This window comes from Rhincodon typus, chromosome 19, assembly GCF_021869965.1.
Source record: "Rhincodon typus isolate 14 chromosome 19, sRhiTyp1.1, whole genome shotgun sequence".
NCBI lineage: Eukaryota > Metazoa > Chordata > Chondrichthyes > Orectolobiformes > Rhincodontidae > Rhincodon > Rhincodon typus.
In genome coordinates this window covers 11,364,260-11,379,199 of record NC_063350.1, presented here as the reverse complement: position 1 = coordinate 11,379,199, position 14,940 = coordinate 11,364,260, and the positions used below count along the sequence as shown (strand labels likewise).

General features: G+C 42.5%; 1 protein-coding gene across 2 annotated transcripts in view; it reads left to right on the top strand.

Annotated features, from left to right (window-relative positions):
- The first annotated feature begins 4,354 nt into the window (after positions 1-4,354).
- LOC109916054 (glutathione hydrolase 7) overlaps positions 4,355-14,940 on the top strand; it is a 71,715-nt gene continuing 61,129 nt past the window's right edge. For both annotated transcript variants that reach the window (XM_048608457.1, XM_048608456.1), the window contains exon 1: positions 4,355-4,845. In XM_048608457.1, coding sequence (XP_048464414.1) covers positions 4,674-4,845 — 172 coding nt within the window. In that variant the 5' untranslated portion in view covers positions 4,355-4,673. The remainder of the gene's footprint in view (positions 4,846-14,940) is intronic.

Genomic DNA, 14,940 nt, shown 5'->3' with positions numbered 1-14,940 from the left:
TTCTCATTGATAACTGGTCACTAGTGTATATACCAATCAGCTATTTGTTGCTGGCTGAACCTCAATTTGTACACATGTTTGGCTCCAGCACATCTGCACCATCTCCTACTCCTGCAACTGTGTAAGCAGTACTTAGAATAAATGACAGGTAACTTGCTTTCAAAAACATGCAGCAATCCTTTGTTTTCAAATAGTTCTTTTATCATTTCAGTCTACAATTTAAAAAAACACAGTAAAAGAAAATAACACAGTCTTTACAAAAACAGAAAAATAGTTGGATATGCATTTTAAGTGCTGCAATCTACAAAGCTGAGGTTCAACAGTTGGAAAGTGGGAATAATCTAGAAAATTATTTTTCAGCTTTCTGTGGAAATAACACATAGGTAGGGTGTTTTCTAAAATGGGTGCTAGTCAGTTGGAATACAATGGTTTATTTTCTCATGGAATTCCAAAATGAAATCTACAATTCTGGTGAGTATTTGATAGATTTTGGAAAGTAGACATGTATTGCAATAGGAGATAATAATATATCATTGACTTTAACAAAGTCTGGAGATTGGCAGACATAGTGCCACTATTTAAGGAAGGTAGTAAGGAAAAGCCAAGGAACTTTGGACCAATGAGCCTGACATTGGTGGTGGGCAAGTTGTTGGAGGGAATCCCGAGGGACAGGATTTACATGTGTTTGGAAAGGCAAGGACTGATTTGGATAGTCAACATGGCTTTGTGGATGGGAAATCATGTCTCACTAACTTAATTGAATTTGTTAAAGATGTAACGAAGAGGATTAATGAGGGCAGAGCAGTGGACGTGATCTATATGGACTTCAGTAAGGCATTTGACAAGGTTCCTCATGGTAGACTGCTTAGCAAGGTTAGATCACATGGAATTCAGGGAGAACTAGCCATCTGGATACAGAACTGGCTCGGAGGTAGAAGACAGACGGTGCGAGTGGAGGATTGCTTTTCAGACTAGATGCCTGTGACCAGTGTTGTGCCACAAAGATTGATGCTGGGACCACTGCTTTTTGTCATTTATTCAAATGATTTGGAAGTGAACATAGGAGGTATGGTTAGTAAATTTGAGGATGACACCAAAATTGGAGGTGTACTGGACAGCGAAGAAGACTACCTCAGAGTACAACATGACCTTGATCAGATTGGCCAAATAGGCCGAGAATGGCTGATGGAATTTAGTTTAAATAAATGTGAGGTGCTGCACTTTGAAAAGGCAAATCAGGGCAGGACTTATTCAATTAACGGTAAGGCCCTGGGAGTGTTGCTGAACAAAGAGACCTTGGAGTGCAGGTTCATAGCTCCTTGAAAGTGGACACGCAAGTAGATAGGATAGTGAAGAAGGTGTTTGGTATGCTTGCCTTTATTGGTCAGTGCATTAACTATAGGAGTTGAGAAGTCATGTTGGGGCTGTAGAGGACATCGGTTGGCCAATTTTGGAATACTGTGTGTAATTCTGGTCTCCCTGCTATAGGAAGGATGTTGTGAAACTTTAAACGATTCAGGAAAGATCTACGAGGATGTTGCCAGGGTTGGAAGGTTTGAGCTATAGGGAGAGGCTGAATAGGCTGGGGCTATTTTCCCTGGAGCATTGGAGGCAGAAGGTTGACTAGATAGAGTTTATAAAATCATGAGGGGCATGGATAAGGTAAATTGACAAAGTCTTTTTCCCAGCATGGGGGAGTCGAAAACTAGAGGGCATAGGTTTAAAGTGAGAGGGGAAAGATTTAAAAGAGTCCCAAGGGGCAACATTTTCACGCAGAGGGTGGTGCGTGAATGGAATGAACTGCTGGAGGAAGTGGTGGAGGCTGGTACAATTACAACATTTAAAAGGCATCTGGATAAGTATATGAATAGGAGGGTTTAGAGGGATATGGGCCAAATGCGGCAAATGGGACTAGATTTATCTAGTATATCTAGTTGGCATGGACGAGTTTGTCCAAAGCGTCTGTTTCCATGCTGTATATCTCTATGACTCTAAGTCCATTTTTGTCATAAAGATGCTGAGGAAAATAATACATTAGATCAAGTAGTAATTTGTGTGATTATGACACAGATGACATAGCACTCACATCCAGAGTGAATACCTATTGTATAACATGGGTGAAATCTGTCCCAAATATGTCCTAATGAATGGAAAACTGCAACAATTGGTGGACATGCAGGAAAAGTTTCCGGGCAAGTTTCATTTGTAATTAAATACTCAGGATGATAGCCAAGAGACATGATCCTGACATTTCAGTGGCTGCCAATAAAGTTGAGAATAAGCTAACATTAGTTCTGAGGAAGCGTCACAGGACCCGAAATGTTAACTCTGATTTCTCTCCACTGATGCTGCTAGACCTGCTGAGCTTTTCTAGCAATTTCTGTTTTTGTACCTGATTTCCAGCATCCGCGGTTCTTTCTTTTTTTAAAATAAAATGGGGTTACATAGTTTATAAAATTTGGAAATTATTCTGAGGTACCAGGTTACGTGTAGAAAGGTTTGCACTGAAAATGTCCTTGCAGTGGAACTTATAAGGTTAAAGCAAACTTAGTAATTCAGAATTTCAAAGAGAGACTGACTGATGCAGAATATAGCTTGGATTCTCACATTGCTACATTGCTGAAGAAGGGTCCCGGCCCAAAACGTCAGCTTTCCTGCTCCTCTGATGATGCCCGGCCTGCTGTGTTACTCCAGCTCCACACTGTGTTATAAAATTATTTCAGGCCTTTTTGGCCACATAATCATGGGAGTGTAGGTTAATCAACATTAAAGCTGAAAATTACAGGAAAGTTAATCTGTGGAATTCTTTAATGCAGAGGGCTGTTAAGGCTGGATGCTTAGGTATATTGAAGGCTGAGATAGACAGATTGTTACTCAGTAAGGGAAAAAAGGCTTATGGGAAAAAGGCAGGAAAGTGAAGGTGAGGATTAACAAACCAGCCATGATCTCAGTGAAAGGTGGAACAGTCTTGAAGGTCCAAATGGCCTACTTCCGCTTCTCTCCTTATGGTTTATCTACAGGGCAATATTTTCAGAGAGAAGTTCAGAGATTTTAAAGAAGTGAATGTGACAACACTTCCCCCATCTGTGTTGCTGGTGTCAGCAATTGGCTGAAGTAGGCAGAATATTAAACACAGAAGCAAAATACTGTGGGTGTTGGAAATATGAAACTAAAGACAGTAAATGTTGGAAATGCTCACAATATGTCTGCCACCATCTGTGGAGAGAGAGAGAGAAACGGTCAATGACCTTTCAGTGTTTATGTTTTTCGACCTAAAACCTTGGGTGAGATTTTAATTGATTCAAAACTCTGCCACAAACAGAATTAAGATCAGGATCAAGTTCACTTCTGATTGCATCTCCACAGATGCTGCTACATGTTTAGTTCCAGCAGTTTCTGTTTTCTTCGATCAGAATGCCAGCATCCACACAGAATTTTATTCTTGAGCTAAAAGTTGTTTGATTGTGTAAAATGAATAAGCTGAGATAGGGAATGGAGGAACAAAGACATCATTTTAAGAGAAGCATTTTCATTTGCAGTAACAATAGCACAATTCTGCACCAGTTTATTTTTAAATTCCAGCTAATGCAGAATAGTGAGCATGACTGAGAGTCATAGAGTTGTACAGCACCGAAACAGACCCTTTGGTCCAACTCATCCATGCCCACCAGAAATTATTTATGGTCCCACTTGTCAGCATTTGACCCATATAGCTCTAAGCCCTTCCTCTCCATGTATCCATCCAGATGCCTTTTAAATGTTGCAATTGTGCCAACTTCCACCACTTCCTCTGGCAGCTCATTCCATACACGCACCACCCTCTGGGTGCAAAAGTTGCTCCTTAAGACCCTTTTAAATTTTTCCCCTCTCACCTTAAACCTCAGGACTCCCCTACCTTGGGAGGAAAAAGACCTTGACTATTCACCCTTTCCATGCCCCACATGGTGTTGTAAACCTCTATAAGGTCACCCTCAGCCTCCGATGCTCCAGACTTGCATCTTGTCGATTTATTGGTTTTGATTCATTCCAGCTCTCTGCAGTGCAGTATCACGTCGATTCTCCCCCTCCCTTGCATTTTGCTTTTTTTTAAACCACAACCCCGACCGTTACCTGTAGCAACAAAAATCCGATACGTATACATAAAATTATATGGTAAATTTACATTTAAAGCATTTTATTTGTAACATTTAATTATATTATAAAGACTTTAAAATATGCAAAAAAATCCATATACAAATATTTTATGTGCAGATAAACATAAATTGCACCCATCCATGTTGTGTGTGCGCATAAGACTGTGTGGTGTTGTCATCTGACCCATACCCTTTTTATTTGAACCGCTCGTATTTCTCGCTGTATTCCTCCACCCACCTCATTTTTCTAGTTACTTGAAATTCTGGTGCTTCTGGGTGTTTATTTTTTAACCTGCTAGCTCTGTGCACAGACGCTCCCCCACTTCCTACAAGGAAGGGTTATACAAATTGAAAAGCAACATCGTACAAGCCAGAGACACAATATACAGGAGACAGAGAGGAGAAATTACAGGGCATCAGTGTATCGCTGCGGAGGAGCCGAGACTGAGGGGGGCCGTGAATGTCTCAAGACCTTTTGTTGCCCCTTCGCAATTGCTGGGCTGAAGCAGAGAGGTTACAGAGGGGGTAAATACAGCGAGGATGGCGGAAGAAGAAGCCGGTCAGGAGACAAACCTCGGGGCCTACTCGCCCGTAGACTATATGAGTATCACCAGCTTCCCCCGGCTTCCCGAGGACGATACCGGCTCCACCGACAATGTGCTGCGGTACCGCAAAGACGATGACTCGTCCCTCTGTGACCCGGACACCACAGGTTGGTCAAGGCACTGTAAAGGGGACAGTTACCGAGAAATAGATGTGTTTTGATAGAACCTGGGCAGGTGCAAAGCGCCCTCATTTTATTGAATCAGAGATAGTAGGAACTGCAGATGCTGGAGAATCCGAGACAACAAGGTGCAGGGCTGGATGAACACAGCAGGCCAAGCAGCATCATAGGAGCATTTCTGCTGTGTTGGCCAGCTGTGTTCATCCAGCTCTGCACCTTGTTGTCTCATTTTATTGAGGTGTTGTTGGAATAGGATGGATATCAGATTGTAGTCTGGGAGACACTGTTCTGCAGGGAAACTCCTGCGTTCTGGTTTTTTCACGGGAAATTAACCCATTTTTCTGGGGGGGGGGGCGCGGTTGGTGTGTGTTCATTGGGCTGTGCTTAATGTAAATGTGCAAAGAGGCACCGATTCCCTGTTTTCATTGAAATGAGTAGCTGCCTCCTCCGCACCCATACATCCATCCACCAAAGATGATAGACAGGCACCAGTGCATTTCAGTTTGGGGGAGAGGGGGAGGGATTATGATATGGTCCCACGGGTGCTGATGGATCGAGAGTCTGACCTGGTTCTGCCCCTGTACCAAGCTTGGGGTTTCCAGGTGTTGCAGTGGACTGTTGTCTTTGGCACCTGTTGCCAAACTGCTGTAACCGCTGATGAAGGGTCTAGGTCCGAAATGTCAGCCTTCCTGCTCCTATGATGTGGCTTGGCCTGCTGTGTTCATCCAGCTCTACACCTTGTTATCTCAGATTCTCCAGCATCTGCAGTTCCTGCTATCTCTGCTGTAACTGCTGCCCATTGGATTGGCACAAGTCACCCTGCAGGGGGCGTTGTCATTTTCCTCTGCTGTTAGGTAGTAATTTTAACTTCTTTCCTTCTCCCCTCCCCAGAGTCCCATGTCTGGCCTTTCCAGGACACCATTTGTTCCAGATTTCTACCCTGTGTCCACCTTTTTTTAAAAATTAATCTAAATTACTGTATCTCACAGACACGTGTAAAGGTAAAGTCTCCATAGTCCTCCTGGACCGTAGGGCTGCTCTCTCATCAGAAGGAGAAGACTGGTGGTGGTTTAACCTGAGGGTTACCATGCCTCGGGTGAGGGGAGAGGTTGATAAAGAAAGTCCTTCATGGAAGACACATGCAAACAAACACACACACACAAACGATGGAACAGCAGCACCAGCTCCGTCTCGCGCTCTCATAGAATCTGCTACAGTGTGGAAACAGGCCATTTGGCCCATTAAGTTCACATGGCCCCTCCAAAGGGCACCCCACTCCCACCCGTAACCCTGCATTTCCCATGGATAATCAACCCAGCCTGCACACCCCTGGACACTACAATGAAATTTAGCCTGGCCAATCTACCTAGCCCGCACATCTTTGGACTGTGGGAGGAAACCGGAGCACCCGGAGGAAACCCATGCAGACACAGGAAGAAAGTGCAAACTCCACACAGACAGACACCTGAAGCTGGAATCAAAGCTGGGTCCCTGGCGCTGTGAGGCAACAGTGCTAAACACTGAGCCGCTATGCCGCCCAACTCTCCTCTGAGAGTTGTCTGGTTTTAGAAGGTGGCTTGGAGAAGCGTCAGTACTCTGCCAGGGCAGATGTCCAGTAATGGAGATCGAGCTGACCTGAATGGGACAGGCAACAGGTTGGAATGAGCTGGGAATTGGGACTGGAGGTTGCTGAAGTCGCCGGATTGCTTAGGGTTAGGGATTGGGTTAGGAGGAATGGTCCAGCAACTCTAGCTAGATTTTTAAAGCAGAGGCCTGGCACACCCACTAGGGGCTGTCACCTCTCCATCCCCAATTTCTACAGACTCAACAGTACAGAACCTCCTACTCCAATCTTCTATCCTATGAATGTGGCCAAGCCAAGAAAGTTGACCCTAGTTGGTAAATGCCGTCAAACCTGGGAGAAGTCTGCTGAATTCATGAACCAGTCCTGCCAAGTTATAGCCAGACAATGAAGTTTGGGAATTGTTAAGCTTCTTTTCCAGATTGGTGCATGTCACAAGGTAGTAGAATTTACTAATCATGTCCAGTAGGTGCTATTAGTGTGATCAGGGGCAGAGATGTAATACCTTGTCACTTGGTCACAGTTTATGTTGGTGCTTCAAGGGAGGAAACAAGTTACAGTCATGAGAGAGAATCTCCATGAGCCTTTGTAGCTAAGTTACTCCCTGGATGACTTCTTAGGCAGTGCCTTGGGATCAATGATGACTTCCCTCCACTCTGATGTTGGGGTCATGATGTGACTAACCTGTCCAATCTTGGATCTACATACGCGCCACAGATGGAGTCAATAATGTTTGAAGAGACTGGAGGGTGGGATGCTTGGATTTTGCATACTCTTTGCTGTTTGTGCTTGGCCTCCACCTTTACCCATCAGAGATGCTCAAGATGGTTGACAGATGCCTCTTTTTTCAGTGTGGACTATCATGGACAAGAGATTCTATGAGTTGGGAAAGATATTCAAATTTTTTTTTAAGGCAGGCTTTGAGGGTGTCATTAAGCATGTTCTCTGCCCTCGTGATAACTGCTTACTGTAACAAAACGATGGAGAGGGCTTGCTTTGGAAGTCTTGTGTCAGGCATGTAGACAATGTGACCCAGCCAGCACAGCTGATTGACTGTAAACCAGTGCCTCCAGTGAGGACGATGACTTAGAAAGAACATTGATTTTGGAGCGCCTGTTCTGCCAGCATGTTTACAGGATTTTGCAGAGGCATAGCTGGTGACACTGTCTGGGATTTGAGATGTCTGCTGTGTATTGTTCACGTCTCTGACAAAACAGCATACTTGGGTGCTTCCACAGGATCAGTTGCAGGGACTGCAACTATTTACAAAATATACTAATGCCTTGGAGGAAGAAAGTGAAAGTACTGCAGCCAAAATAGGCAGAAAGGCAAGTTGCAGAGGGGATACAAACAGTTTACAGAGTGATATCAAAAGGTTAAGTAAGTGGGCAAAATGTTGGCAAACAGAGACTTTTGTGGGAAAATGTGAAGTTGTTCATTTTGGAAGGGAGAACAAAAGAACAGGGTATTATTTAAATGGAGAATAGCTGCAGAAAGTTGCAACACAAAGGGACTTGTGGGTGTTTGTGCATGAAACACAGAAAGCTAGCACACAGGTACAGCAGGTAATCAGGAAGGCCAATGGACTGTTGGCTCTTTTTTTCAAGGGGGTGGAGTAGGAGAGTAGGGAAGTCTGACTGTAACTTTACAAGTGATGATGAGACCACATCTAGAGTACTTTGAGCAGTTTTGGTCCCCTTATTTAAGGGAATATATGATGTCATTGGAAGCAATTCAGAGAATTGGTTCACTAGGATGATCCCCAGTATGGAGGGACTGTCTTATGAGCAAAAGCTAAACAGATTGGAATGCTGTTCACTGGGGTTTAGAAAGATGAGAGATGGTTTCATTGAGACATATGGGCTTCACAGGGAAAATGTTGAGAGGATGTTCCCCCCATGGGAGGGTCTAGGATCAGAGGGCATAGACTCAGAATAAAGGGGCACCAATTTAAGACTGAGATGAGGATGAATTTCTTCCGTCAGAGGGTTGAGAGTCTTTGGAACTCCTTGTCAGAGAGAAGTGTGGGATCAGAGTCTTTATATATCTGAGGCTCTGTTAGATAGATTCTTGATCAGTAAGGGGATGAAGGGTCATGAGGAATGTCGGATCAGCCATGATCCTATTGAATGGAGCAGGCTTGAGGAACTGAATGGCCTACTCCTGTTCCAATTTCTTTAGGTTTTATACAAAAACGTAGGCAGCAGCTGAGACTGCAACAACAACCCAGGGAACTCACTACTCAGAATTACAGGGAAAGCCTTTGCTTGAGGCATACTTAAAAGATTTCATCTAATTGCAGACCAAGGTCCTTGGAAGCACAGTGAATTTTCAATACTAACTGATCTATTGTGGACATGATCTTCTTGATACACCAGTGAAAAGTGAAGGGAACAGAGTATACCCCTTTGCCATATTTTAGTATGCCTCAAGAAGGCATTCAATGCCATCAGCAGAGCAGAACTCTGCAAGATTTTGGGGGATATTGGCTCTTCACAAATACTCCTCAGTCTCATCTACGGCTGCCATGACAATCCTGGAAGGTTTGATGGCTCTATTTTTGAATATTCAAGAGCAAAGAATAACAGTGAAATTGGCTTCTGTTTGGCATCTTCCAACTCATGCATTTGAAAATGGGAGTATGAAAGTAGTTATTACCTGTAATCAGGAAGTATACTTTCACAATGCCATCAAATAGGGTTGTGGAAATTCTGAAATAACAATGGCAAACGTTTGCCCTTAACAGGTTGAGTAACATATAAAGAAGCCACCTAACAGGGAAGCAACGGCCTAGTGGTATTATCGCTGGACTGTTAATCCAGAGACCTGGATAACACTCTGGGGACCTGGGTTTGAATCCCGCCACAGCAGATGGTGGAATTTGAATTCAATTTAAAAAAAAATCTGGAATTATGAATCCATTGTCGATTGTCAGGAAAAAACCCATCTGGTTCACTAATGTCCTTTAGGGAAGGAAACTGCCATCCTTACCTGGTCTGGCCTACATGTGACTCCAGACCCACAGCAATGTGGTTGATTCTGAACTGCCCTCTGGGCAATTAGGGATGGACAATAAATGCTGCCTAGCCAGCGACCTTCTCCTCCCGTTAACGAATAAAGAAAAAAAAACACATGCAATGTCTCTTTCAGTGACTCTGTAGTGATTGGAATGAGGTCAGACAGGTGGAGTCATAGAGTATGAGTTCCCTGATTCAGGTTGTTAACCTGGTCCAATCAGGGAGTCCTGGCTGACAGATCTAAACAGGAGTGTCAGGGGTTCTACTTAATCTCGGAGGCTGGCTCTGAGCTAGCGGGGTCAATATCGTGTACTATGCACGTGTAAATAAGGAGTGACTTGGTGACGGGATATTGACCTTTGTGGAGTTATTTCAGACTCCATGGAATTTTAAAGCCCAGGATAAGACCTATTCTTCCCTCTGCTAGAATCTATGAAAGGACTGTTAAATTGATTCCCACACCACATCTTTCCCTCCACTTGGAAATGAGTCTTTTTCAAGCACTTGTCCAGTACTGTTTAGAAGTTTCCATGGAATCTGTTTCCACCAGCAGCCTGTTTGCTTGATTTAATTTTTGGTAACACTGAGTTTGTCCATCTATGACTATGTAATTCACTATGAAATTTGGTTTATGAATCAGAAGGTTAAGAATGGCTGGTTGCTGAGTTTATGGGAATTAAGTTATTTCCTGAGACAAAAATAAATGTATTCGTATTGCTGGCCTGGCAGCAAAGAGAGAGAACGGACATCACGAGTCCAATATGATGCTTTCTTGGAAAATTGTTGGATTTTAGGCTATGGAGGAAAATGGGAAGGAGCAAGTGGAACAGAAGGGAAGGTTAGGGAGATGTTAATTGATGAGGAAGATTGGAGATTGTTATGATCCCATCTGATGTTTTTAACTGGACAAGCTAGATCCCAGATTGAACGCAACTTGTTTTTAGTTTTAACAAGATGGCCTTTCACCAAAACACTCACACACAATATTTCAGACTCATTTTAGCAATGAAACAGAAGTTTATTGCAGAAAAGAAATGGAGGTAAAAAATAATAATCCAAACTGTTTACATATAACACAAGTTTAAAGATTTAGAACCACTTAGTAAAATATAATCCCATTAATCCCAGGTGCATTCCTGTGCAGTACTCACACCAGAGAGAACTCCCTTCTCTTTCATATCAGTAGGGCTTACTTTAAATGTGGCTCCAATTCTATGTCTTGAGAATCTAATAACCTTTTTTCGGAGGATTCGTATAACCAAGCATCGATGTTTTTAGCTTCAAGTAACCCTTCAGGGTTTTAATCCAAACATGTCTAGTCTGGTACTTTTAAACTAAACTACATACACTGATGTAATCTCTTACTTAAAGTTCTAAACCAATCTTCTTCTATCAAGAGTAACTGTTGTACACATCCAGCTTGAGCCAGGACTTCTACAAAATCTGCCAAGCTGAAACCCAAATGTTTCTTCTGCAAGCTAAAGGTGTTCCCTTAAATGAAATTTGAAACAAAAATTCTCCAAACCAAAAGCCTGATGCACAACTATTTACTTCACTCGTAAACTCTCCTAAAGAACACAAAACCACGTTACACTCTGGAAATCACTCTGTAGCATTGTGTTTTAAAAGAAATCATCTTGCCTACAGAAATACAAGTTAAATCATTAAACCCTTTCATAGACATAGACATAGACAAAGCCCACTTACCACTACTTCAAAATTCAAACTCTAAAATAAATAATATTCTAATGTATATAAATCACACACCCTTCATCAAATGATCAACTGAACAAAAGACAAAAGGAGTGATAATGGCTGTAGAAAAGGGATTTTGTAATTTTTGTGATTGTAATATATTAGCTTGGACTGAGGATTGGTTATAACAAGCATAAACCAGAGCAATAAAAGACAACTGAATGAGTTGGGACGTTTAAACTGGTGGGATGCTGCAATGATCCATACACGGGTTTTAGCTATTCATAAACTATGTCGATATTTCAGAGAACACAGTACAATATATCCTGGTTTGCAGGGTGGGCTTAGGATGAATAATGCCCTGGGCAAACATATATAAACTCAAAAAAGAGAGAGCAAAAATATGTGTTATAATCAGTAAAAATAAAATCTACTTCTAAATTTCTAAAACACCTTGCCTCCATTTTAAGAACAAAGTCTGTCTGCCAATTGGTTTGCATTCTTTAGGCAAGTTACACCTGTGGTTGACAATGAACAGACTGATTCATTCAAAATTTGAACATTTAACTCCTACCCCACCCATGACAAGGCTCAGTGAAAGATTATGCATCAAACACAGAGGCTATTGTGTTAGTTTTACAGATTGCTTTGTTTGGAAGCCTGTCTCCAATCACGTGTGCCTACTATTAGTCAGCTTGTCTACCTGCTGATTTTTATCCTGCTCTCAGCAGCACTGCCCTCAGTGATAGCCTACCTTGCATTTATGAAGGTGGTAGAGTAGACGGTTGACTTCTGCTCTTATTTATTCTGTTCTTTGTAATTCTCTCCAGTCACGTAAGAATGCATATTCATCTGCTTTATGAACGTCACCACTGAATCAGCTTCCAGCAGCCCTTCAGGCCATGTGTTCTAGATTATAGCCACGAGCTGTACATAAATGTCTCTCCATCCTACCTCTGAAACTTCTACTAACTGTTGTCAATCTTGTCACATAATCATAGGACTATTACAGTGCAGAAGGAACCCATTTGGCACAATGCCCCTGTACCAGACCTTTAACCAAGTGTCATTACCTAGTGACGATCTCTTGTTGTTTCCCCATACTTTTTCACACTATTTCTATCCAAATGATTATCCAAAGCCCTCTTGGATGCCAATGTCCTCTGGTAACTGACCCACTTGCCCATTTCTCCTTATTCCATCAAAACCCCTCAATCATTGATGGCTTGACTGTTTCAATAAGTATGCTCAAGAGGAGAACTCCACATTCCATCATTAGCTTTTCCTTTTCCCACCCCATGCCAGGAACTGGTCTCTACAATGTTGCTTAGGATGCCACTAAACATTCACTTTGCTGAGACTAGCCTTTAACTCAGTCACTGTGTTCACATAGCATGTATCTGTGTAAAAGTCAGATTTTTGAGAGCAGTGTTTTAGGGGAAAAGGTTAAGGGATATATTTTTACATTATCTTGTTTTGGAGAGGGGGCTTCCCGAGATGCGGAGAAATATTCTGACTCAGAGGTTTGTGAACCTTTGGAATTCTCTACCACAGAGGGCTGTGAAAGCTCAGTGTCTGAATATGTTTAAGGTAGAGATGGATAGGTTTTTGATTACCGATGATGTGCAGGGTTATGGGGATAGTGTGGGTAAAAGGCATTGACGTGTTTGATCAGCCATGATCATATTGAATGTTGGGATGGACATGATCAGCTGAATAGCCCAATCTTTCTCCTGGGTTCCTAGGCCATTTGGTCTCTTAAGCTTGCTCTGCCGTTTGACAAGATCCCAGCTGATCTGAATGTGGCCTCAATTCCATGGTCCATTCTTAGATTTTTGACTGATGGAGAATCAATCTAACGAGGCCTTAAGAACCTTCAGTGAAGTCATTGAACGTTCTTCTGCTCTCTGAAAAAGAGGATTTCACAGACTAACTGGTGTCGTAGAGAAAATCATTCTCCTCATCTCTGTCTTACATGGAAGATCCCTTATCAATCATGAGTGAATTCAATATGTTGACCTCAATATGACTAACTACTTTCTTATTCCTTATCTTATTCTATTATTTTCTCCTTCTGCTTCTGTATTTCCTCCATTCCTGTCGATCCTCATCTGCTTTTCCTTGTTTCTTGAGTGTTTCCCTCTTTGTTATTCATTCCAATTTTGTCTCCCTATCTGCTTTTCTCATACTGGAATGCTTGAAGTCAGACAGCTGTGGCTTGCTGATGGCTAGAGAATTAATCTGATCTGATCTTCCCTCACATGCAAAAGAAATGAGTAGAGGAGATGTTTCTTACTCAAGCCTCAATAACCCTCCGTAATCCTCCTGCTGCTGTTGCATTGTGTCTGCAACTATCACTCAGTTGGCTGCAGGCCAGTCATAGAGCTGTACGTGGAAACAGATTCTCTGGTCCAACTCGTCCATGCCGACCAGATATCCTAAATTAATCCAGTCCCATTTGCCAGCATTTGGCCCATATCCCTCAAAACCCTTCCTGTTCATAGACCCATCCAGATGCCTTTTAAATGCTGTAATTGTAACAGCCTCCACCACTTCATCTGGCAGCCTATTCTATACATGGACCACCCGCTGCATGAAAATGTTAGCTCCTTAGGTCTTCTTTAAATCTTCCCCCTCTCACCTTAAACCTAAATCCTCCGGTTTTGGACTCCGCTACCCTCCCACAGATATTGGAGACTCAAGCTTAAATTAGCAAGGAGTGTGCGGGACATGGCTACCACCAATGCTAGTAATGTTGGGTTTGGGTGCTGGGGTTGGCCAGAGAGCTGGAAGGCCGTGTGGAGAGGCTGCGGCCTGAGCTGGAATGATCACTAACGGAAAAGTGTGACACACTCCATTACACTGAGGATGTTGAAGCCAGGGGTAAGTTGAGGGATCAAGTGAGGTTGCCTTTGCCTTATATGTACCTTCATACATGTGGGGCTGTGTTTAGCTTTCTTTGAAGAGGCCTAAAAGTATAAACTTGCCTTTGCTAACCAAGTGATTGAGATTACATTCATTGTTCCCACTGGTCACTGGATCTTAGAGAACAGATTAACAGGGATGGATTGAGAACAGGTAAAGTTTCTTTCTTTTGACGATCTCATCTCTTGTGATACTATCTTGGTCACTGAGAGCTTTGTCCATTCGTAAAAAAATGACCATTTGTAGTGAAACAACAACTTGTATTTAAGTAGTGCCTTTAATGTGACAAAAGGTTCCAAGCTGTTACTCCAGGGACATATTATAAAGCAAAGTATGTTCTCAGCCACATAAGGAGATAATGGGTTGCACAACCGAAATGAGTACAAATGATCAGAGGTAGGTTTTAAGGTGTGGTTTCAAGGAAGAAAGCAGGAGAGTATTCCAGTACCTAGGGCAGAGGTTGAGACATAGCCATCAGTAAAGCATTGAAATCAGGTTAGCCAAGAGGTCAAATTAGAGGAGTACTGATATCTAGGAGGGTCAAAGAGCTGGAGGAGATTATAGAGGTAATTTTCAACAAGGATGAGAATCTAATGATGAAGTCGTTGCTGGACCAGGAACTGTAACTGCAGGTACAGAGGTGATGGCTGGAAAGGATATGCTGTGAATTTAATAAAAACTGAAAGAACTGAGGATGCTGGAAATTAGAAACAAAAACAGAAATTGCTGGAAAAGCCCAGCAGTTCTGGCAGCATCTGTGGAGAGAAATCAGAGTTAACGTTTCGGTCCAGTGACCCTTCCTCAGAATTGAATTGAATTAGCTTTATTGTCACATGTACTCAAATGAATACAGTGAAAAGTTTG